At 40.7% G+C, this 23,339-nt stretch overlaps 1 protein-coding gene across 2 annotated transcripts in view; it reads right to left on the bottom strand.

The window, feature by feature from the left end:
• rptor (regulatory associated protein of MTOR, complex 1) overlaps positions 1 to 23,339 on the bottom strand; it is a 224,229-nt gene that overhangs the window by 41,852 nt on the left and 159,038 nt on the right. For both annotated transcript variants that reach the window (XM_063884304.1, XM_063884305.1), the window contains 5 exons: positions 19,921 to 20,061; positions 19,209 to 19,329; positions 17,513 to 17,653; positions 14,701 to 14,856; positions 7,653 to 7,771 (listed from right to left, as the gene is read on the bottom strand). In XM_063884304.1, coding sequence (XP_063740374.1) covers positions 7,653 to 7,771; positions 14,701 to 14,856; positions 17,513 to 17,653; positions 19,209 to 19,329; positions 19,921 to 20,061 — 678 coding nt within the window. The remainder of the gene's footprint in view (positions 1 to 7,652; positions 7,772 to 14,700; positions 14,857 to 17,512; positions 17,654 to 19,208; positions 19,330 to 19,920; positions 20,062 to 23,339) is intronic.

Consider the following 23,339-nt stretch of genomic DNA (forward strand, 5'->3'; position numbering starts at 1 on the left):
CAAAGAGGAAAAGTTGAATATAATATTAGAGGAATGTGTAAATAACTAAAATCATGTACATGTGTGAGTTACATCATGCAGCTGCTGAGTGCAGGAAGAACATACGACTAAAAACATTTCCAACTGTGTGACTGCTTACATGACACGTTAAGGATATTGCTGCCCATCTAAGACACAAGTGGATCCGATTTTAGTGACATTGAAGAGTTTGGTCGATTTAATGAGCATTCTTTTGGAATATACTAGACTAAGTGTGTGCTTTAGTAAACAGTTCTCTAATAATCCCTCTCAGCATATATAAAAGTGATTTAGCTGTAGCAAAATAGCACTTACAGTGCAAACAGTCTACGACCCTGTGCTCGGCATCATGCAGCTCTATACGCTGACACAGATAAGTGACTATATGATAAACAATGATGTGATATGAATGATGTGTATGCATTGCTGTGATTTCTATGATCATAAGATATGTAAGTGAGCGTGCTAACTGAACATGTAATTATAGTCAAATCTTTCCTGTATGGGCAGTTTATTCACATCATTCTCTTATTACGTGATGTATTGCCAGCTGTCCTTTCTGCATTTGGCAGGTTGAACTGTGTTTCCCTTAGTCTGAAATATGACTTCATAGTCTTAATCTTCTTCATATTAGTGTAATATTATTCAATGTTCTGATTGGTCAGCAGCCAGTGCATTTGTTTGAGTTGATCTCGAACATTACCTGTTCTGGAAGTCCATTTTAAAAGTTACAGTGAAAGAAATAAGTATTTGATCCCCTGCCGATTTTGTAAGTTTGCCTACTTACAAAGTCTATATTTTTTAATGGTAGGTTTATTTTAACAGTGAAAGACAGAATATCAAAAATGTAAAAAAAAAAAAAAAGATATAAATTGATTTGCGTTTCATCGGGGGAAATAAGTATTTGATCCCCTTGCAACCAACAAGAATTCTGGCTCCCACGGAGCGGTTAAATAAGTCTTCTAGCTTTCAGAAAGTACTCCTGATATCAACTCTTTACCAGTATAAAAGACACCTGTCCACAGTCAATAAAACAGATTACAACCTCTCACCGAGGGACAGACCAGAGACAGGTCTTGTGATCATGGTGGAACTAATGTCCAAGGACAGCAGGGACCAGATTGTAGACCAGCACAAGACTAATAGAAGACAAGACCTCCAGCAAGCAGCTTGGTGAGAGAGAGAAAACTGGTTGGATTATTAGAAGATGGAGGAAGCACAAAATGAAACATCAATCGCCCTCAAACTGGGGCTTCACGATCTAAGGTCTTGCCTCTTGGGGCATCAATGATCAAAGGTGAGGGGTCAGCCAAGAACTACACAGGAGGGACTTGTTAATGATCTGAAGGCAGCTGGGACCACAGTCACCAAGAAAACTATTGGTACCACACTGCGCCGTAATGGATTCAAATTGTGAAGCGTTTGCCCAAAATCCCCCAACTTTATGTCATCAAACGGAGCAGGCAGTGTAACCTCTTATTGTGAGTTGTATAACCGCTGCTCACAGAAGAGGAGTAAACCTAATAAAGACAATAGAGGCAAAGCATCATTGATGAATAGCAGAGATGTTGTTTACTCGAGCCAGGTGGAGAGAAAAGCGCAGTAAATCTAGTTAACAAAGGCAAACACATTTTACTACCTCGGATTTCATTTCTATGCTAATTACACGAGTGCACCGAGTATCTGTTGTTTGCCTAAAAGGCTGAGGGGGAGAGAGAAAAGTTTTTAATGCAAAGTTTACACACATTATATCAACTTTTTTGCATTTGTGGCGGGGAGAAGGCATCAGTTACTAGGGTTGGCTGTTACTGCTTCATTAAAAGGCAATTTAAAATGTAAAAAAAAGGGCAGTAAAACAGGCTGGAAAGGCTATTATGGAAATAGCTCAATCACTAATCTAAGTAGCTTTTCTACTCAAGCAAACACAAGATCAATATGGTGAAAGGGACATAGAGGCAGCTTGATGATTTCTGGACAGAAAGGTGATGGGTAGCTGCCTGTGTGAATGGCTGACAAAGAATCATGCAAGGAAATTGATATGATAATTAAACAGCAAAACTGAACTTCACACTGCAGCTTTAATCCTGCTGAAGGTTGCATGTGCATGTGCAGCTTTAAACCAGTAAACGCTCAAAAAAAAGATCTTAAAAAAACAAAAAAACACAGGCAACAGGGTAGATCAGAGGTCTTCCAGCCTCTCCTGCATTGCATGTCAGAGTGCATCCATTAACAACCTTATATCCAGTATTTCATGCCTTAAAAGGATAGTTTAGATGTTTGGCAGCAGACGGAGGCGGACACCTTTCTTGTATAAAGAAGTCTCGGGTTAGGCAAATGAATGGAGAGACAAAATAACTCTAGATTTGGCTTTCAGCACATTACCCACTGATTCAAATAAGGGCTACAGAAGTGTTCCTAATGGGTAGTTGCTTTACATTAAAACAAATATTCATTGACTTACAGACATCTCTTTCCCATTGTAAGTCAAAGAAACATTTGTATTGGCTGAATGACCTCACACACACACGTTGTAGTACCACCGTTTGGCCACTAAGAACAGTGTTCGTAGTTCAGGAAGCAGATAGTATTTGCACAGGGTTAAGCAATGTACTGCTGCAGAGTAGGCATCAGCCACCTGAAAGAAAGGCCCACCACTTTACCTAGCTGTCCTTTCTCTGGACAAACCAAGGCTATTTCCAAAGCCATCAGGTTCTATTGACAAATAGGTAATTTGACCGTGCAGAACATCTGTCATTGGGGAAGACAAATTACACAGTGTTTTGAGAGGTAAAATTTGGGGGCTACATGAGTCATAAAAACTACCCTGATGTGATTATTTTGACTGATGTTGCAGCTGCAATATGATTTGCAATATCACGGAATAATCTTTTTTGAAATATTCATATTATCATTGAAACAAATATTAAAATTAAAATCAATTTTTTTAAGAGGATCCGTCCCAAATACGTTTTTTTTTTATGTAAGTCTACAGAAAGTTTGTCGGCCTTGAATTGCAGGTACACTATACTTTATTCAGGTATTTGGCTTTTACCAAGTATTGCACTTACTTCCATTTGGATATAGTCCCACATTTCAAATAATGGTGCAGCCCTAGTAAAATTACTCTTAATGGAGTCCGGTGGCTTTGAGGTAAAGTGGTTCAATATGCTAAATATTGTTTAGTTTTAATAAGACGTGTTAACTTTTAGGTGTCTAAAATAAATGTTGCTGCTGTTCCGTCCAAAGTGGTACTTTAAGGAGCTACTGTGCTGGTATTCCTACATCTACAGCAGGAAATACACTGACTATGGATAAGTTACTCATATAACCCCACTTAGAAAACATCCAAACTATCTCTGTAAGAAACACAACATTATAGACACCTTTGACCAGATGCTGGTAGAAATGTAAACTTGCGAGCTCATCAGTTGACTCATTTAACTTCATGGATTATTCATTCATATTTGCAGATCATCAACATGTTGTAAAAAAACATGCTAATGCAGGAAACCACACGCCTTATCTGCTGACTAGCTTTCCAGAAAATGCGATATGCAAAACTCCCGCATTAGCAGGAGAGTGGCGTAATGGGTTCTAACAGCTGCCTCTCTCCACACTCTGCTGTTTCAACCCACTTCCTCATCAGTAATTGGCTGGAAAGTTATTCAACTGTGAAAAAAAAACAGTTTGTGAATGGCACTATTAGCAAAGGCTCTGCAAGGGTGAGAGCTTTTGACGGCCCAGAAAAACCTCTGAATGTTCTGTTTAATTATTGAAGGTGCTTCTGAAATGTTGAACTGGTAGAGAAAGTGCCAAACAGCACCTTAAGGTATGATGATGACATGGAAGAGGTGAAGTTGAGAGGGAATTGGTCAAGTTGAGTGTCATGGGGTAAGTGTGTGAGAGGAAATATCTGCTGCATCAGGTGGGGGATTCAAATCTCTTAAGTCATCATCTCCTCTCATGTTATGACCACTCAAATTCTCGTCAAGTCAACAAATGATGTCAAGAATAAAGAGAGGAAGAGATTAAACTCTTCCCAAGGTACATCCAAACGTTTAAGGATAGTCTCTACGGGGGCCAACAGGTGCAAACACGCATCGTGAACCAAAACATTTCCATTAGGAGAAACGTGTTGCACTTTCAAAAACAGTGCAAATAAAAAGAACACAAATGTGGAGAAACATCTTCACCAACTTGACAAACATGTGCATCGTTTACTAAAAAGGCTGCATAAACAATACACTGCAAAAAGCTCAAAACTAAACAGAAACAAGGACAATAAAAAGTGATGCAAGCAGCTGGGTGACCACTGGAAACCTAAAATGTAGTTATTATTGGCTTAGTGTAACAATGTGCTGGCATGATTGCTTCCAATATTTTTGCAGATCTGCTATAAGCTAGCTAGCTAACGTAGTCATTTCAAATAAACTGACACTAACACTTATGAAACAGATTAACTCTGCCGACAGCGATGAGCGAACGTCACCAAGTGCTCCGGTCCCAGCACTTTTTAGTGTCCCTGTTTCCGTTGTGGTTTGAGCTTCTTGCAGCCTTTATTGTATTTCCAGCGTTTTTTTTATGCAGCGCTTTAAGTAAACGCTGCAGTTGTTTCGTCCAGTTGGTGAACATGTTTCTTTATTTCGCTGTGCGTTTCTGTTCTATTTTGGGGTGTTGAAACGCATTTACACTTATCAGCCACCGTATTTGTCAAATTAAATGAAATTCGAACATTTTTAAAAGTAAATAGAGCTTCTTTTTTCCAGCAAGCCAAACTTACTAAAGATGCACACATGAGACAGGATAGAATAAAAGACCCAAGGCTTTTCACCCCAGAATCATGCACCAAGAGCTGGCTATTAAAAATCATTTAATGCTCTCATCATCTGAGGAGCAAGTCAATTTTAATTAGCTGCTGACCTTGTTCATTTTGTACCAAATCAATAACATTTGACATTTAAAAACCTAATTAAAAGAGCTGGATTTCCCAGTTAGGCTGATGTTAACACTTGTGAACTTGAGATGGATGTGCTCTGATTAAACTGTCTCTGCTCTGTGCAAGAAATAATGTGTGCTCCATCTATGATAACTCATTAGCTTCAGAAAGGAAGGCCTTTAAAAAGGTGTTAGGATTGTCATTCTTTTTAAATGTCACACTGTTCTCAAAAGATACAAAAATGGATATATAAAAAGTATTCCATTGTGTTTTCTGATAAGAGCGTCAGACGGAAAACTCATCTGTTATTTCGCCACAGCTGACGTTGAACTGACCAGACTTCTCTCTGGGGAGTGATATGAATGCACACCATCTTAAGTTCGACTTCTTAGAATTACTCAAGAAGTCGAAATTCTCTTCACCGTAATCATGCCATAAAAATATAAAAAGAAAACTTTGTTACAAACCAGACTATGATGTAAAACCGGAGTCCATGAATGTGTGATCTCATCCCAGTCAGATTATGTCAGTTCAGAACACATTTTGCACAAACTAATAACTTTACATTGAGAAAAGTCTCATATAAGAAAAAAAAACAAAAAACTGTCCACCTAATCCGGAAGTTTTAAAAAGTACAGGTCAATTATCAGGTCAAATAAGACAAGTAAAAGTCAAGCCTCACATCAGAGGAGACACCTACAGGTGAAGTCTTAAAGTCTCCTAACATGGAACATGCACTTTTCGATGTTTTTTATAAATATGCGTCCCCGGTCATTGCTGCCGATATGACGTCATAACCGAAATGTAGGCTGGCTGTACATTGAACTTCTGGCAACGTCCCGCCCACGTGACACTTCCCAACCTATCGTCCTCCATATACAGTTGCGTGTCTGTGTGTTCAGCAGGATGTCTGCAGGAGGGACCTAGAGTTGTTGTTTGTATAATACATATAATGTCTCTGTTCTAGTGGTAAACTCTGAGAAGTGTTTCAGAAATAATGCTGGATGTGGTTTGGAACATCATATGGTGTTTAATCATAGCAGCGTTTAGCTGAGTTTCTCAAGGTAGAAAACTCTCACAGAGGAGAGAGAGCTGCATGCGCTCCAAAGGCGCGTGGCCAGCAGCAGCTCCAAAGGGGCGTGGCCAGCTTCAGCTCAGCTCAGATTTAAAGCTACAGTCACAGAATCAGCACTTCAGGAACAGGGCTGAAATAGAGGGGGATGAGGCATGCTACAATGGGGGATCTGTTTGCTATTTTGAGCAAAACACTTCACAGACATGTTTTGTATAGATATGGCCCTACAATATATTGTTCAAATATAGCATAATAGGAGACCTTTAAGTCAAAAGTAATGTTGCAGATTCATTATCAAGTCAAATAAGACAAGTACAAGACTTAACATAAAGAAAAAAAGTTCAAGTTAAGTCCAAAGTCTAAGAAAATAAGTACAAGTCAATGAAGAAAAAAAACAAGTTAAGGAAAGATGTCAAATCAACGAAAACAAGACAAGTTTTTGATCACTCCAGACCTGTTCAATAAAGTCTTCTCTAATTGAATTTCGGTCTCAAATCAATGTAGACAAGTCCTAGTTAAGTCGCAAGTCCTTAAGAGTTAGTCAAAGTCAATTGCAGGCCATCTGCAAGTGTTCGAAGTCTATGAATGATGATGATTAACATTAAAATGAAAATCTGAGTACAAACGTGATTTATGTAAGTGATTCTGACAGATTAAATACCCCAGCTGTACGGTAATAGAAAGTACCATGTCGCTGTATTCATCTTTATCAGGTTTAACACTTAGGAATTTGATGTCTTTGCTTTCAGGTTTTAAGTAAGTAATATTTGTTATCAATCGAGTCTGACTTGCAATGTGATTTAAGTCTTAAATCTTCAGCTCTTACAATTAAGAGATGTGTGAAGATGGTTCAGGGGTTGCTGTGGATTGAATTCTGTCTATTTCTGTTTACGCCCTCTGTTGGGGAAGACATTTTCTGATAAATATGACACCACTGCCTGCTCAGTTGACTCCAGGTCTACAGGTACAAAATAGTGTGTTCTGCGGTTATACAATCAGCACAGAGCTCTAGCTGGTAGAACAGAAGTCTTATTGCCTTTGATTGTAAATCAAGTCCTGTTGCTTTTTATTGCGGTCCAGTCTGAGTCTTATTGCAGAGGTGCCGCTGTGAGGGGTAAATTGGTGTTGGTGGTAGGAAACGCAAGACTCTGCCTGAGGGTTGGGATGGGTGGTGGACTACTGTGGTTATTACGGCTCCTTAAGTTACAGCAGTCTCTTTGCTCTGCCAAGCCTGGGGGAGTCATTGGCCCTTAATTGCATTTGCAAAAAAGTAACGACCCTTTGGAGGAAGAAAATGCCACGGGAAGGATGGGGTGTGTGTGTGTGTGTGTGTGTGTGCTGGAAACATGTTGTTCACCACATAACCATGTGGTGAAAAGAGTTGACGTATGGATACAGGGACAAAAATCAATTATTATACGCCAGTTACGTTTCAGTCTAAAAAATGTGTTGATACTCACCCAAAAAATGATTGACTGATGAGTATGGCGGTCAAACATTTTATCTTTAAAACATCCACTAAGAGTGCACAACATCCTGATTTAAAATAAGCTCAGCTATGACTTTTAAAAGATATGAAATCCCAAGAAACAAGGTCTAGTGACTTTAAAGAACACAACGCACCTTGTATGCGATGCTGTTGAGGACCTTCATGGCCAGATCTGACACTTCAGGAAAAGGGTCAGCAGCAAGATGTAGCAGCACCCTCCAGATCTGAGTGTAAACGCTGTTGAAGGAAACACCTGGAAAAGACACAAATAAAGAAGTTTTAAAATCTCTCTGCAAATTAAATTCTGTTTGCTGGTGCAAGTTTTTCAGACAATACCCGCAGAAGATAAATAACCCCAGCAGCAAATACATCTAGCTCTGGTGCAACCCTGATCACTGCCATCAAAGCTCATGAAAGCAGCAGAGCTAACAGCTAAGTGGTCATGTACATCATCTCATTAGCATCATGCTAACTGCCACGGGCCATTTTCCTCTCCTGCTGTTGGGTGTGTTGAGGTGGCACAGGGAAAATGACCTCCGATGTCAGGCAATTAACATCATCAAAGCTTTTTCCTTTCAAAAAGGCAATTACTTAGATCGGACAACGCAGACATGAAAAGCCCTTTTTCTGCAGCTAAAGGTAACAAGTTTCTTAATTTCACTCATCCGGTTTGTTTATCATTCTTCTGAAATGATTTGTTTTCCTGACCTGACCACTTGTTGGCCATCTTCATAGTTTTAGTTTTGTATTTCACCGTATAGTTTCTTTGTGCAAGCAACAACCTCCTTTTCTCCACAGCCCCTCGCTTACTTTGGGCTTTTACTTTCTTGAGCAGGTTTTCTCTGCAGTGCACTTGAGCTTCCTTCCCTGTTGCTGTGTCTCCCTCCTAATGTCCTTTGTCTGTCAGCTTCACTCTGTCCTCTCTCAGCCACAGGGACCCTGAGCGCTGATGGCCTCCAACAGTTGCTATTTCTCATTTCGCCCCCACTTTTCTGCTTCCTCCCGTCTCTCCTCAGATCTTCCTAACCATGCAGGTGGTCCTGTAAACCTGGACTCTTATCCCACCTCCTTTTATCATCTCACTGCTTCCCTGTCCTAACTTTTCTATCCGGCCGGGGAATGACTAAAGCCTGGGCCCTCTCTAAGCTCAGCCTCCTCTCCAGAGAGAGCTGAGAGGGTTCAATGGTCCCAGGCTTCAAAGATATGAGATGAAAGGAGAGGAGGAAGAGGATGGAGGGCTACAGCTGGGGTATGCTGAAGGACACAAAAGCAGAAGAAGAAATCTTAAAAAAGGTGAGGAGCTTAGAGGCCAGAAGGTTTAAAGATCGAGGAAAAAGGAAATTCAGAAGCTTGTGTGCTATGAGAATGGTCAGAGAGGCAAAACAATCCACAAAAGAAGAGAAAAACAGTTAACCGAGATAAGAGTGAGGGGGAAAGATTGAGAAGATAAGGAGGGTGAGAGTGACTGAGGAAGAGCGAGCTAGTGATGGAGTTAAAGAGGTGATTAGGGGCAGGATATGATTGGCGATGGTTAGCGAGCGCGCTACCTGCTGCCGTAAACAGCCAGTTGATAAATGTGAAATATGGGTCCTTTCCCATTTAACCGCCACGCTACATTACGGGTGCACACAAATTACCGCTGCACCTTTTATATAGTCCACATGAGGGGCAGGGACGGCGGACATTACTCACTGCTCAGCCCTGCACCGGGTGCTTGTCCTGACTTGACACGAGATCTGTGCACGGTGGTGGATGTACAGTAGTAAAGACAGTCAATTATTGTATAAATGAACATCAGGGGTTTACGACCTCCTAAACTCTGGCAGATGACATAAAATAATTCTAACACGATTTTGGAGCTGTAAATGGTTGAGGCATAAAAAATGCATCAGAACATTTGAAAGTGGAGAAGAAAGGCATGTTTTGAATATATTTTGGAGGGGGAGGTAAGCACTGCAAGCAGTAGCAATTCATATCTGTGATGCTCTTTAAGTGGTATCTCAAATAAACTGACACAGGTAGATGTGAGGGGAGGCTTTAGATGTGACAAAATATCAATGTCATTGCAGATACAGAAAATGCTGTAACTTTATTCACTTTTATAAGATAGTTAGTGGCACTACATCACGCTTTCACTATTTCATGCAGGCCTGACCATCAGGAGCGACTGAATATACAAGAAGTAGAGGTAGTCAGCATGATATCTCCAAATGGTTTGTGAACTACAATTTTTAAAGCCTTGAGTTGGGCATTTCAGCAGGCGCCATCTTGGTTTTTGCCTATGGATGGTGGAGTTTAGTACAACTGAACGCTACACCAGAATTTGTTAGGCAAAGAACATGCTACAAATAACTTAAAGTCAAAACACTGTACAATGGTCACATTTGAGAGAACTGTCAAAGTGCTGTTAATCACAAGGTAGCCTCTACTCCAAACATATGCTGCTTTATCTTTGATTCTTTTCTGAGTGGGACCTCTATTTATAAATCATGCTGTATTGAAGATCATTTAATAAAAGCCACTGAGAGCTTAAACTCATTAGGAAGGTTTACTGAGGTAATAAATTAAGTCGGGTAATTTATTCATAGACTTCTATATAAACAGACTGCTTTTGATACCAGTGGAGTCGCCCACTGCTGTGAACACCATGTTCTGCTGTCCAGTCATAACTAACCTTAATAAAAGAGTGGAATACCTCAACATCTCTGGGATGGATTGCCCTCCATTTTTGTTGAGACTTTCATATTCCCCTTAGGATAAAATCTCCAGACTTTCTTGATCCCCTGATCTAACTCTGGAACATGGTGCAGTATTCAAGGGCCCGAGAAGGCGAATGATAGCTGGGCCGTGCGTGTGTTACTATGGAGGCTGATTGACTCCAAAATATTGCCTTGAGCTGAGCTTAAAAAAAAAACATTGAACGACTTGGTGCACGACTGTCAAGTCTGAGTCCATTTTTTTTGTCAGTTAACATGCTGCCAAAAAAAGGGAACATTACACCGGCTCACTGTTCCACATGTATGGAAGATGACTGACTAGACTTTAACTAACCCCATCAGCTGGTCAGTGCTCTCATATCCAGTAAAATATATCAACGTTTACAGGATGGATTGGAACAGAATTTAGTTTAGTCATTCATGTTCCCAGCAGGAGGAATCTTATTTGTTCTGGTAAGCTTTAGCTTTTTATCTAGCATGACAATTGATCAAATTTTGATTTCCTAAAGACTTAGGGAATTCCATTAGCTCTACTATTTAGTGCTAGTTAGTGAGTTTCAGGCAGCAGGTGGTTGGCATGGCGGTCCCTTAAAGGACATAGGAACTGAACATGAATAGGGTTCATGATGTGGAACATGATGATTTTATTCCTGCTCAACGTTTATTAACATTGTCAATGGGTGCATACCAGTCAATAAAATCTCCATATTTACATCCAGTTCCTTGTAATTGCTAAAGATCATAACACATTTATATCAAACTTTTATCCATCTCTCAATTTCTTTCCCATTTCAGCCTCACAGAGATACTGGTGGAGCTGTTGCAGTGTAGTAGAGTGTGTATGAGTTATAGTAGGAAGGCAAAAACAAACAACGAAATTAAAACACAATCAATAAATCACTACTGCAACTCTACACCCGACTCCCACACTGTTGTGTTATCCTGCTGGCTTCCTGCGAGTTAGTGTCCAGCAGCTGCTGCATTTAGCATTTATATTTGCAATTTGTTTAGATGCTTCACTACGCAGGCCACATTACCTCTCAACATTTCATGTTGGTTGTTTGCAGTGTTAACACATAGAGAAAGAAAACTGAGAAAGTGTGCTGCTGTATACCAAAACAACAGACACAAGTTCATTCATTTTTAAGGCGAGATGAGAAAAAAAGTCCCCAGGGTGTTAGGAAGGAAACTTCAAACAGAAAAAAGAAAGCAAATGAGTAAACAAGAAAAAAAGTCCACATAGACAAGTGAAGTCTTTGTTAAATGAGATTACAGAGACATAATTGCCAATGGAATTTGATGCTAATTTGCACTCTAGTATGTATTTCAGCTTTCCTTTCTGCTCCTAATGCTACTAACAGCCATTCATCTGCTGCGCTCTGCTTGTTTATTCATGCAGCACACGGCGAATCGAGTGTCGTAAACAAGAGCCCTGGGAGGCTGGGACTCTTTTCTGCTGTGGCGGGGGCACAGCCTAGTGGGCGAGGGGCCAATATATCTTTTAACCTGTTTACACAGGGACCTTGCGCCAGTGCTAAGGGCCCACAAGCAGCTTGAAAAAGGTTTAACCCAACATCGACTGCTCAATTTGTCAGATAAAAGGGTACTGAGAGCGAGTGCCAGGCTCTTTTTTTCGTCAAAAGTCAATTCCTAAGCTTTGCACTCCTATGGTATATGCATTTTAAAAACAAATTCTACACAAGGTTGAGTTTTAGTTTAGATTTGATTAATTCTAGATCAGTTGATAATTCCAAGATTATAAAATGACCTAATGTATCTACGGTTTGGGAAAAAATAGGCAGAAAAACACATTTGATTAACTTGATATGAACCTGCAAATAAGAATAATATGTCCTTATGCTTATAAGCACAACTTTATCCAGGTTTACACTGCGTGAAAGCCTATTTCAAGAGCAGTGGAACTAGTTTCCTGAAAGTCTTTCATGTGGGTACACCTAATGTTATGTGGCATTCATTTAAGGAACACAGCAAAGAAAAATAAATGTCATTATAGCGCCTGCACCTACTTTATGCCAAGTCAAATTCTCCGTTCTCTGGAGCTCAATTTACATTTCCTTTCTGGCTCAGTTTCCACTAGGCTGTGCAAAAATCACATACTGGGACGTGACAGGAAGGTTTGATCCCCAAAAAAATGAGAAAAAGAGAAAGAGGGAAAACCCCTAGTTTCACTTTCTCCTTTTCCCAAGGGGGTGGGAGTCAGCTAATGGTTTTCCTGCTCGCACACAAACTGGCTGTCAGGGTGCATGGTGCAGCCCGCCAATCACCTGAGAACAAGGTTGAAAGAGTTCAGTGTACGAGGAAAAGCACTCTAATAGCCTCAGGTGGCTCACAGGGTCTACCCCCCACCCAACCCTCTCCACAGTCCTTTACACATCTGCAAACCTTCTTTACACTTGTGCTATTCTTGGACTGTGAGCTTTTCTTCTCTCCCTCAGCCTGAGGTCTTCCTCTGTGGTGCCGTCACTTTCTACTGGTCATTTATCTCCACGTTCATTCCTCATGGGAGTTTCCGTTTGTGGGATGGCAGTATCTGTGTCAAACCATGCAACACTGCCCCAACTACTGTCTGCTGAGAAGATCACATCACTAGTGCTGCCTGTCTCTAGAGATGCACACATCACATTGTTCAAATAGAGTATGGAAAAAGGATATCATGACCATAAGATAAATAAAAGATATAGACGTTTCAAAGTAAACAACTTAAAATGTTTAAAGCTTCATTGGTCAGTTTTGGCCCCCTGACACACACACACACACACACACACACACACACACACACACACACACACACACACACACACACACACACACACACACACACACACACACACACACACACACACACACACACACACACACACACACACACACACACACACACACACACACACACACACACCCCCCCAAGTATTATGTTCATGAGAATGGCCTGATGGATGTACACCACAAAGAAAATATGCAACTGCACCGCCCCCACAGCCGTTGGAAGAAAAAGGTCCAGACTGTTAAAGGGTTACTTCAGCAATTTCTCATTCTACTTTTATAACATTGAGGGACTTACAATAGATAAAAAAACACATACAAAAATGAGCCAACAGCAGTCCGGTATATGTCCTAGGACCATGGATGTATTATAAGAACTGGATTAAGCGTTGGAGGCGGGGCTTCGTTCATTCCTGTGAGAGCTGCTCATTAGCGTATGAAGACAAAAGGGCCTGACGTTCTTTAGAGCAAAATGTCAGGCCAGGCATCATGCCAGGCTGTCGAGAGCAAAAGTACCTGCATATAGTTCATAGAGCGAAGTCAAGGACTGACACGTAAGATGTAGTAGCGGCTTGGTACCACGTATCGTGGATCAAGCGTCTTGACCATGCCTAAAAAGCCGCTTCTCTCCACGGTTTGGAAAGGCACGTCTTTGCAGAAGAATATTGCTAAAGAATTCGTAATGTCAATCCACCGCTGGCTTTTTTTATCATATGGTGTGCCTTTTGAAAATGCCTGGGCGATAGAGACCTGGCGTGTAGAGCCAACTTTTTTCCTCCCACTCGAAGACTGACTTGGTTTTTGAGCAACAACATTACAACGTGTTTTGATTTCAGGTGGTAGAACAGATTGGTTGTATTACCTCTCTTTGCTGTCACTGTCGCCCGGCATATTTTGCAGATTATGTTTTTCTGCTCACTATCCGATACTTTAAATCCAAACCATGACCATATCATGGAATTTGCACCGGTCTTTTTGACGAGCTCTCCTCCTCCTCCTCCTCCTCCTCCTCCTCCTCCTCCTCCTCCTCCATACTCTCACTCCTCGCAGCCATTTTTCCACACCTGTGGCCTCCTTGTGGTTGTTGCAGGTTCTAGTAAGCGTGACGCATTTTGATGACATAATGACCTATCGCGATAGGCCGGTATAATCAAAATCTCTACGTTGGCCAAATTTATATCGCGTACCGTTTATACCGCCCACCCCTAGTATATATACATTTGGACTCTGTATTGTAAAAAATATTCACATGTTTGTGTGCAGAAAAAAGTGCAGGTCAAGTCATTGTTCAAGCAGTACAAACTCATAGACTGTATGAAATATGGACGTGAGACCATCACCGAAATGAACAATCAGGCAGATGCAACCCAAATGTAAGGCTTCACCTGTCACTCAACGAGACTCGCCCTCAATCCCACAATACTTAAAGCCTCAATAAAACTTAAAAACCTACATGGAAATTTGTCAAGAAAAAGGCAATTAGCTATAGAAACCACATTTTTTTACGCTGTAAACATGTTATGTTCTAATGCAAAGTTAGGAACTTGAACTTGGGGTCAAGGACATCAGGGTGGCCTGAAGGACTAAAGTTCCTCCAGAGAAACTGGAGCCTGCCTGAGAATGGCAGTGCTAATGCTACCATGCTAGCGGTAGAGGTGCAGTACTTGTGTGTAGCTCTCACCTATAAGGGAGTTGAGGGAGGAATAGGAGGACACCCGTCTCATTTTGTCGATGGTCTCAAAGGAGAGGATGTACTCGTCATTGTCGGGGCTCCCCAGGGTGCTGCTGGCGCTGCTGCTGGTGCTCAGGTTACCAGGAGAAAAGGCTGTTGGTCCACCTGGACGAAAGAAAAACACATACATGACTGTTATCCTCTAATCCAATCTGCTGAAGTATCACACGCACCATAACTGTAATACGAGAAAAATAGAAAGAGGCTCTAATTTTGTTTAGAAAGCACTTTAGCTGCTGTAACAGAGCTGTGTAAATAACGTTTATTACGGCTATTATTGAAGACAATATTTAAATGTACATCCAATAAGGTGTGAGGTGAGTAAACGGATCTTGAAGGCTACATAGCGACAATCATTTTCCCCTAATTTAATCTCAGGCGTCGGGCTCAGTCATCTCCTGCTGTAACTCTCCTGATCACCAAACATTACTCCGCCTCAAAAACACGTCATGCCTCTTCACTGCAGGCTGAAATGTGCAAATGGAAATTGGTTATGTGTGGAAATACGCCTGGGGCTTATTGATGATAAACACCGCTGTACACTGGAGTAAAGAGGAATTAGAAACAGTGTCGGCAGCAGGTTACGCGGTTTTCCAAGTGCCACTGATTTAACCCCACTATGGGCTCATGCATTACTCAGACTGGCAGTGGGAGACAGAATAGAGTGGGGGGGAGCTGCAGCTGTCTGACTCAGCAGTGACACAAACAGGAGGAAGTGACAGCAGGCCATGTGTTCACCAAGCTGTGGACATGGATGAGGCTGACAGTTTAAATGTCACTTTACTTGCCATTAAGATGATTAAGATGATGCATTGTTATTTCTAATGAAAAAACGTCTTTATTTTCAACATTTCACCAGATATAACACTTTCAAAAGTGCAGATTTTAACTGTAAGTCATTTTCTTGCAGAAAGTTATGTTATGTTACAGGTACTTTATTGTAATTGTATAATATTTGTACTCACGTGTAAAGCTTGTTAACATGCTGCTCTAACAAAAGCATTTCCTGATTTGAATACAGTATGTGTCATTTAATTTAATTTAATTTATTCTATCGTTTCCTGAGCTCTTCCTGACAGCCAGCTGTGTTTGCGAGATAATAATTCAAGTATGGTTGACAACAAACAGCTGTGATTGGTTGAATCTGATTTTGGCGCCTACACATGCTCCACATTCACTACCTCTGTAAGTGTTTGCCAGACTCAGGACCATACCGATCCAGCATTGAGGGGTTGAAGGGCAAAAAAAGTATTCCAAAATCAAGATCTGTCATGGGAAAGACATCTTAACGTTTTTATTAATTTTCACAAACTTGATTGTTTCCTTTGGATTGAGTTTAAAAGACAGAAATGTGAAAAATAAATATTACTTTGTCACTAAATCATTTCCAGTAAGAAATGCTCATTGCTTTGGAGGTGTAAGGCATCTACAGGGAAACCACGTGATACTATACAACAACTCAGTGAACGAGCCTCAGTAACCATGGTGACGGATGTTCACTGCTCAGAGAAGCGAGTGTATTCTTTGAGCCCGTCTCAACAGGCCTGCAGTTCAGCACCACGGACAGCTCCCAGGCCCCACAGCAGGTCAGGGAGCTCTGCGCTGGACTTTCTTTTCGGTCAATCTAGGATTAAATATACCCTGCAAGAACGACTGCTTGGACTAGAGGATCTGCATCATATGGTTGTTGAAATTAGTCAGTTACTAATGCTGAAACTTACAGGACCAGTGAGACAAAAAAGAAGTTTGAACGATGACAGCAAGGGCAAATATCAACGTGGAACTGGAGAAAGCAGAACCCAGCATTGAGTTGTTGGGGGGTCATAACCAATGTACACTACAAGACATATTGAAGCGAAAACTAGGATTTACTCAGTCAAATAAGGGCTGCTACAATTGGTAATGTCCCCCCAGTATTTCTCAGGAGACTCAATCAGTTATTGAAAAATACCTCATTATATGTGAGGTAATGTTCCTTAATGGGTAATGCTGTTCGACCCAACATGTGTGGAAGTGTTACTTTATGTAAAGCAAGAACTGTAAGGATTCCTTAATTTGATCAAGGGATTTCATGAGTTTGAAAACTGTTCAAAACATTTGCTAGTTAAGAAATACTTAACAAAATATAGAAAGTGTGTGTACTCGTTACTAGGCATTATATTGTGTAAATGGCACAAGCAATAGCGAGTAGGTAGTCCTACTTCAGTGTTATAGTAAAAAAAAGGATAGACTCATCAACTGTTTAGATCTTGATTGTCTTACCATCTGAAGTGAGAATTAGTAGGAATCTTTTTGGAATGTTGCCAAAAATCCCTACTAAAGAGCGAGCAACATCTTGGGAGCCAAAATGTTGATAAAGCTATCAACTATATTCCTGGACCAATTCTGGCATTTATCCACAAAACATATTTGAAAGACATGACAAGGATGGTAAGAATCTTCCAGTTACTTGCCTGTGAGAGCTGGATTGCAATACTTCGAAAACACCGGGACTGTTGTCTGCGCTCAGCTGATGGTGAAAGCTCTTATTCATGCTTACTGAGACTCGTGTCAATAATAGAATAAAGGAAAAGCCAGAGGAGTGTGAGAACCAAATGAAATGCTCTCTCCTTCGATTCATTTCTGTCACTGAGCTGACTAAACCACCTCATTTGTCTCCAGTCCTCCTACAGATTAATCTGAAGTCCGACTACATCTGATTTATCTCCCTCCCTTCTGCCTCCTCCTCTCTGTCGCTCTGTCTCCCAGCACCCTCTCCTACCCTCTTCGTTGAGGTTGAGGTTCTGCAGGCTCTTGTTCAGGTTGCGGGCGGTGGTGGCAGCTCGGATATTGGTGTAGGAGTTGACTGATCGCAGGCGGGGGATGGCCGGGCTGTCCCTCACTGGAGTCAGGTTACCGGGCTCTGGGTGGGAAAGGAGAAGGCGGGATTTTACACAAACAAGTGAAAACACTGTGTTCTGGAAAGAGTTATATTAGTAATAATAGACTTAGTAACACTCTGATCATACTAGGTCCATTTAAGGGAGGAACTATTTTTTTTGTATGCATTATAGGTCTGCACGACTTGGAAAAAATAACTAGTATTGAGTACTAGTATATTTTGATTTTATTGTGATATAATTCCTCAATATTGGAGTTATTGATCATTTATTGATCGTAATTTTCATCAAAACAAAATGTTAAATGTTGACGTTTTTAATAAAGAAGATATGTACATAAAAATACATGTCATTTAGTCTGTGGAATACAAAAAGGCCGGGATATCTCTGTGAGTGGTTCGAGGAAGGGGGGCAACGGGGGGCAGTGTACCTGTAACACTGAGCTTGGTCCCCTCTGTGGCCCCCAAGTCCCAGGGAAAGGACGCCTGCCATTGAAGTAAATTTTATTAGTGGCCAAACGGTGGGTCTACAGTACCGTTCCAGTCTATGATCTCATTTGGGCCAAAAAACATTTTTTCCCATTGACTTACATTCGATGTCTGTAAATCAGAATCCCTTTTCTCTGTCCATTCATTTGACAGAGCCGAAAGCGGGAGATCTGAGGGGGGGCTTAAGGGAAACTCAAGTGCACATGCCCTATGGGCCCACGTACGGGTACTTTCTCAATCTACAGTCGCTCCATTTTCGCTTCATGGGCGACTGAGCTACTGTCATAGGAATAAACGTGGTGCCGCCTCTCACGATGTAAACAGTTCTCTTGATACCACCATGGTGGCCCCCCTCCGAAAAAAGAGTCTATGATAATACCAATGGTCATAGTGTTGCAACAACTGTGCTGTAACTTGGGCCGAAGTTAACAGAAATATTTCATAATGTCATTTAATAAACTTGTAACTAAATTACTGAAACAAAAGTCAATCATGTTATTTTATGGGGGTTTTTGTGACACCCTTTTTGTCTTATTCGTCATGTATTACATGTTGCAGTCAGCTCTTCCCCCGCAGCCTGCAACAAAGATTGTGCTTCCTGTTGTTAAAAATTGCGCTTTCGATACAACTTTTGATTTATTGTGCAACCCAAATGCGTAAACATTTTAACACCATTACCATCAGCACACGCATTAATTAATTCACATGCCTTGGTGACGCTTTGAATATATTGGGTTACATTTCCTAAACCTTAACTCAGCTTGGATAAAGGGAACCGTTCAGAGGCAGAAGTTTTATCTGCTAAATTGAGTTTCTTGGTGTGTGTGCCTGGGACCGTTCTTTTACATATAACGCTGAAAATTGAATAAAGTCAGTTATTCAAAAATAAATTACTGACAACCTGTGTTCAGAATTCTACCCCATTGACTTTACACGAGAGAAACATTGTGAAGGCACAGTGAATCCCAAATTACTTTAATACAAACAAGTTATTTTGAATTTATGTGGACTAATCAAAATGCCGAAAACACATGCAAATATGAAAATGTGTGTGTGTGTGTGAATGCATGTGTGTCTATGTGTGTAGTACCTGCGGTGTTGGCTGGTGACGGCACTGTGTAGTTCTTCTCCTCCTCGATGAACTGCAGGGCCACGGTGCAGAAGTTGCTCTCATACTGGACCACCAGGTGACTCAGCGCTACCACCAGCTCCTGTCACACGCAGACGGGAAGAAAAGCAAACATAAAGATCACTTCTTCTGATTAGAATTCCTTTAGCCAAGCAGGATTTTGCAGAGTATAATAGTGACAAATGAGTAGTAACTGTGTGGCATAAATAATATAGATTATAAATAAAGAAATGTATTTGAGGGGCGGTTATGGCTCAGGGTGTGGAGTGGTCGGTGGTTCGATCCCCAGCTCCTGCAATCAACATGTTGATCTGTCCTTAGATAAGCTACTAAAACCCAAAATACCCCAGAGGTGTGCGAATGTTTAAATTAAATGGCAGCCTCTGCCTCTGTATGAATGTGTGTGAATGTGCGATCTGTATATGTCTAAAACATCGGAGGGGCTGCAGAATAGAAAAGTGATTTGTTAATGCAGTCTGTTTACCATTACAAAATGTAACACAGTTTCAAATCCTCTCACTGGATTAAGTCACTAGTTCTACCTGCACTGTAGTGGAGGGGCCCTTTAAAATGGTTGGAACCTTAGTTTCTACTTAACTATCATATCAACATCCGTTAAACTCCGTAACAAATATGTTCTGTGTGTTGTATTGTGTGTTTTTGTGCATCTGACCTTGCGGACCACAGGGCTGCCGTCGTTGATGAGCTGGGCGAGCATCATGGCCACGTTGTGGTCGATTGTGGTGGAGTGGTCCGTCCTCTCAGCAGAGTTTCCCACAAATGTCCCGAGAGCAAAGACGGCCGCACACCTCACCTGCAGTGGCACACACACAACAACAACACTGTCAACATCACTTCCTGGTGGGTCAACAGAGGGGCACAGTGTTGATTCATTTTAGGTCAACCCGGAGATTAGCTTTGCTCTCCCTTAACAAAGAGTAATTGGATTTTTAATTGGATTTTTAGAATATTGCAGAGAATTAGCTTTGTGGCTAACACACCTAAATGATACGTTCACGTTTTGTTCAGCAGGATAATCTCCTCATATGAACACCACTTTGTGATTTATTATGCTGAAATGCAATTGCCGGAGGTAAAAAGCTAACTTTCGGCTATAAAAAACGAAATCACGGTTACAAGTCTGCACAACACCAGCGCCAAGCTAAAGGAAGCTAATGTTCAGCGTGTTGACGTCAATTTTAGATACTTGTTAGCAACCACCTTTTTTATGTCACATAGAAGCTTCATATATTCACCAGTTGGGTATTACTGACATATTTTATTTCAAAGAAAACGTGAAAAGGTTTCTTACCAAATACATGTTAAAAAAAACACATTGACTTTAAAACGAGGGGATCGAAAGTTGTAAATGCTAACTCATTTTCAGGCTTTGGTACTCACTCCTGCAGCGCTGTATAAGGCTGGAGCTGTTGAGTTAAAGCTTTGTTTGTCTGATCTTGCTTCACTGATGCACAGCTCTGCATTTTTCACCTGTCTACAGTCAGTCTGTCGAGCCTTTTGCCTTCAAACCCAATGGCTATTTTGTTTTTACCGGATACCAAAACTAAAATGTACTGTAAGTTTTCTCCACATGCATTATTGGATGTTTGATTCAAACTTGCCATCACACAAGAAGAATTTTCCATTATAGATTGGGTTCACAAATTGAACAAATCCATGCAATAATATTTAATATTTGATGGTTGTAGCAACAGAAAGCATCCTTGTTTTTGTATGCAAGCATCAATATGTTTTGACGCAGCTTCAGAGATTTCTACAGCACACAGATGTCGCTTTGATACGGTTTGCTTTGCTCAAATGAAAATGATCGGCTGTTACTTTTCAGATCAACATGTTGTAATTTAGTTGGAGGGACAAATGAAGTTTATATAGTCACTGTGACTTGAATCCAAATGAAAACACGTGAATATAATACTGAAAAGCCTCTTAATGTGTCGAACTCACCAAGGCAGAATACAAACAGACTTTCTAACCATTTATGCTGCAAAGTGTCGACTTTAATGAAGGTATTGTTGGAAGCTGTAGTCAGTTATGATGTTGTATTTCAAAGCCTTGTATTTAAACACTTACAATATTTAGGAATAGGGAATATGTACGTCTGTGATTGTCTGGCATACTGAAAAACAGTGTAATTGCTCGCCTGTTGGACAGTTATTTATTTTCATTTTAATAATTTGTGCAGGTCTTCAGTCAGTTTCTACATTTTCAGCAAAATAAAAATGTCAATCCTAGCTTGTTTCTTTAAATTACTGGAGGCTGCCTTTGTGTTTTGCTTTTAAAAACATGACTTTCTTTTGATTTGTGTAGACTGCAGCCACCTGAGCTCAGCAGAAAGACCTGATACTGCAGCTTTCCTTAAGACTATGTTCGACTCAATCCCATACTCTCCTTTTGTGCTAGTCATTTTTCGGAATATGGACAGTGGAATGTTTAATTATTTAGGTTTATTTAAATTATATTACTTAAGCTATGAAAAAAGATAATAGAAAAAAGTCCCTGTCTGACCTTACCTTTTTTAAATTTATTCATAATTTAATATTGTATTATTTATGTTTGTTTGGAAAGTGTTTATATTATTCTTGCTAACTCCTGCACAAGTGATGCCATCCCTTTGCTCACAATTATTAGCACTGTCAAAGTGAAAAAGAGAATTATTCCACACTGGTAGGATCACTTACAGAAAATAGAAATCAATTAAAGCTCATGTTTCATCAAGTCTAGACCAACAAGGTTTGAAAAAAAAGTGTTATTGCAATAAACACATAACAGCCAACATATACAGGCCTAGAACTGTCACAAACTCTTAAATGTCTTTTATCATTTCAGGCAGAAAGCAGCATTTTAAAATCTTTTATCCCTTTCTTTGTGTCCAGTGACATTCAGGTTGACAATTTCCAATTCATTACAGTGTGTGTGTGTGTGTGTGTGTGTGTGTGTGTGTGTGTGTGTGTGTGTGTGTGTGTGTGTGTGTGTGTGTGTGTGTGTGTGTGTGTGTGTGGTGACTTGCAAGCTATGGCTCAACAGTAGTATCATAGCAGAGTCCCCTCAGACATTGCTCTTTTAAACTGAATTAAACTCTCTGTTTTGTCACAGATCTCTGCTCCTCCTCTCAACTATTCATCACCTCCTTCACTCATCTGCACTGTGGGAACACACACACACAGACACACAGAAATACTGCAGCGTGTGAGGTGCCTCAACCCAACAACCGAGGAGAATGCTAAATAAAATCATTCATCAGTAAATGTCCTATTACTTTACAATTTGATGCTGTGAATTACGATGACTCACACGCGCAGTGACCTTGAGTTAAACACACATATACACCTTATGTACAATAAATGACATACAGTTGCAAAAGTGCCTTGTGTTACGTGCATGTTTCTCTGTGTGATGCGTGTGTGTGTTGTGTGTGTCTGCAGACCTCTGTTTCAACCATACGGCCCCAGCAGCTGTCTGTCAGAGGGATGGAGGAAGTTGCTGCTGGACACAGATGTTTCCGTGTGTGTATGCATGCAAATATGTGCACTGTGTGAGTGAGGGCACCTAGTGTGTGTGTGAACTTCAGGAAGAACTCTGTGTCGCTGTCCCTCTGGTCCACACACAGTCAGATGCTGATTGTTGGACCCAAATTTTGTGTGTGTGTGTGTGTGTGTGTGTGTGCTTCTCTCATAAAACTGTCTCATAATCTTCTGTGTGAACAGGTGTTGCAGAACATCTGTGTATACATGAGATGCCTAAACATCTTCCAAATGTTTTTAGAGTGGATTTCTGATCTTGGTTTGAATATAATATTGTATTTTGTCCTGACTTAACTGAGACCTTATTTCCATGGCAACTTTGCCCACTGAATATCCAACTTCACCCTGAGCCTTTGCACATATACAAACCAAAAAATGATATGCTTGGAGCCTATCATACAGCCTTGTGCCAGTGTTGTTTATACAAGATTAAAACACAGCTAAGCACACTACTTGTTTCTGATTGGTCAATTCCAGAGGTTGTTCATTTTTGCTTACAAACTGTTGTTAATCAAGGGACCATTTGCAGTCATATCACTCCGCAGAAAGA

This window comes from Eleginops maclovinus, chromosome 5 (assembly GCF_036324505.1).
Source record: "Eleginops maclovinus isolate JMC-PN-2008 ecotype Puerto Natales chromosome 5, JC_Emac_rtc_rv5, whole genome shotgun sequence".
Taxonomy (NCBI): domain Eukaryota; kingdom Metazoa; phylum Chordata; class Actinopteri; order Perciformes; family Eleginopidae; genus Eleginops; species Eleginops maclovinus.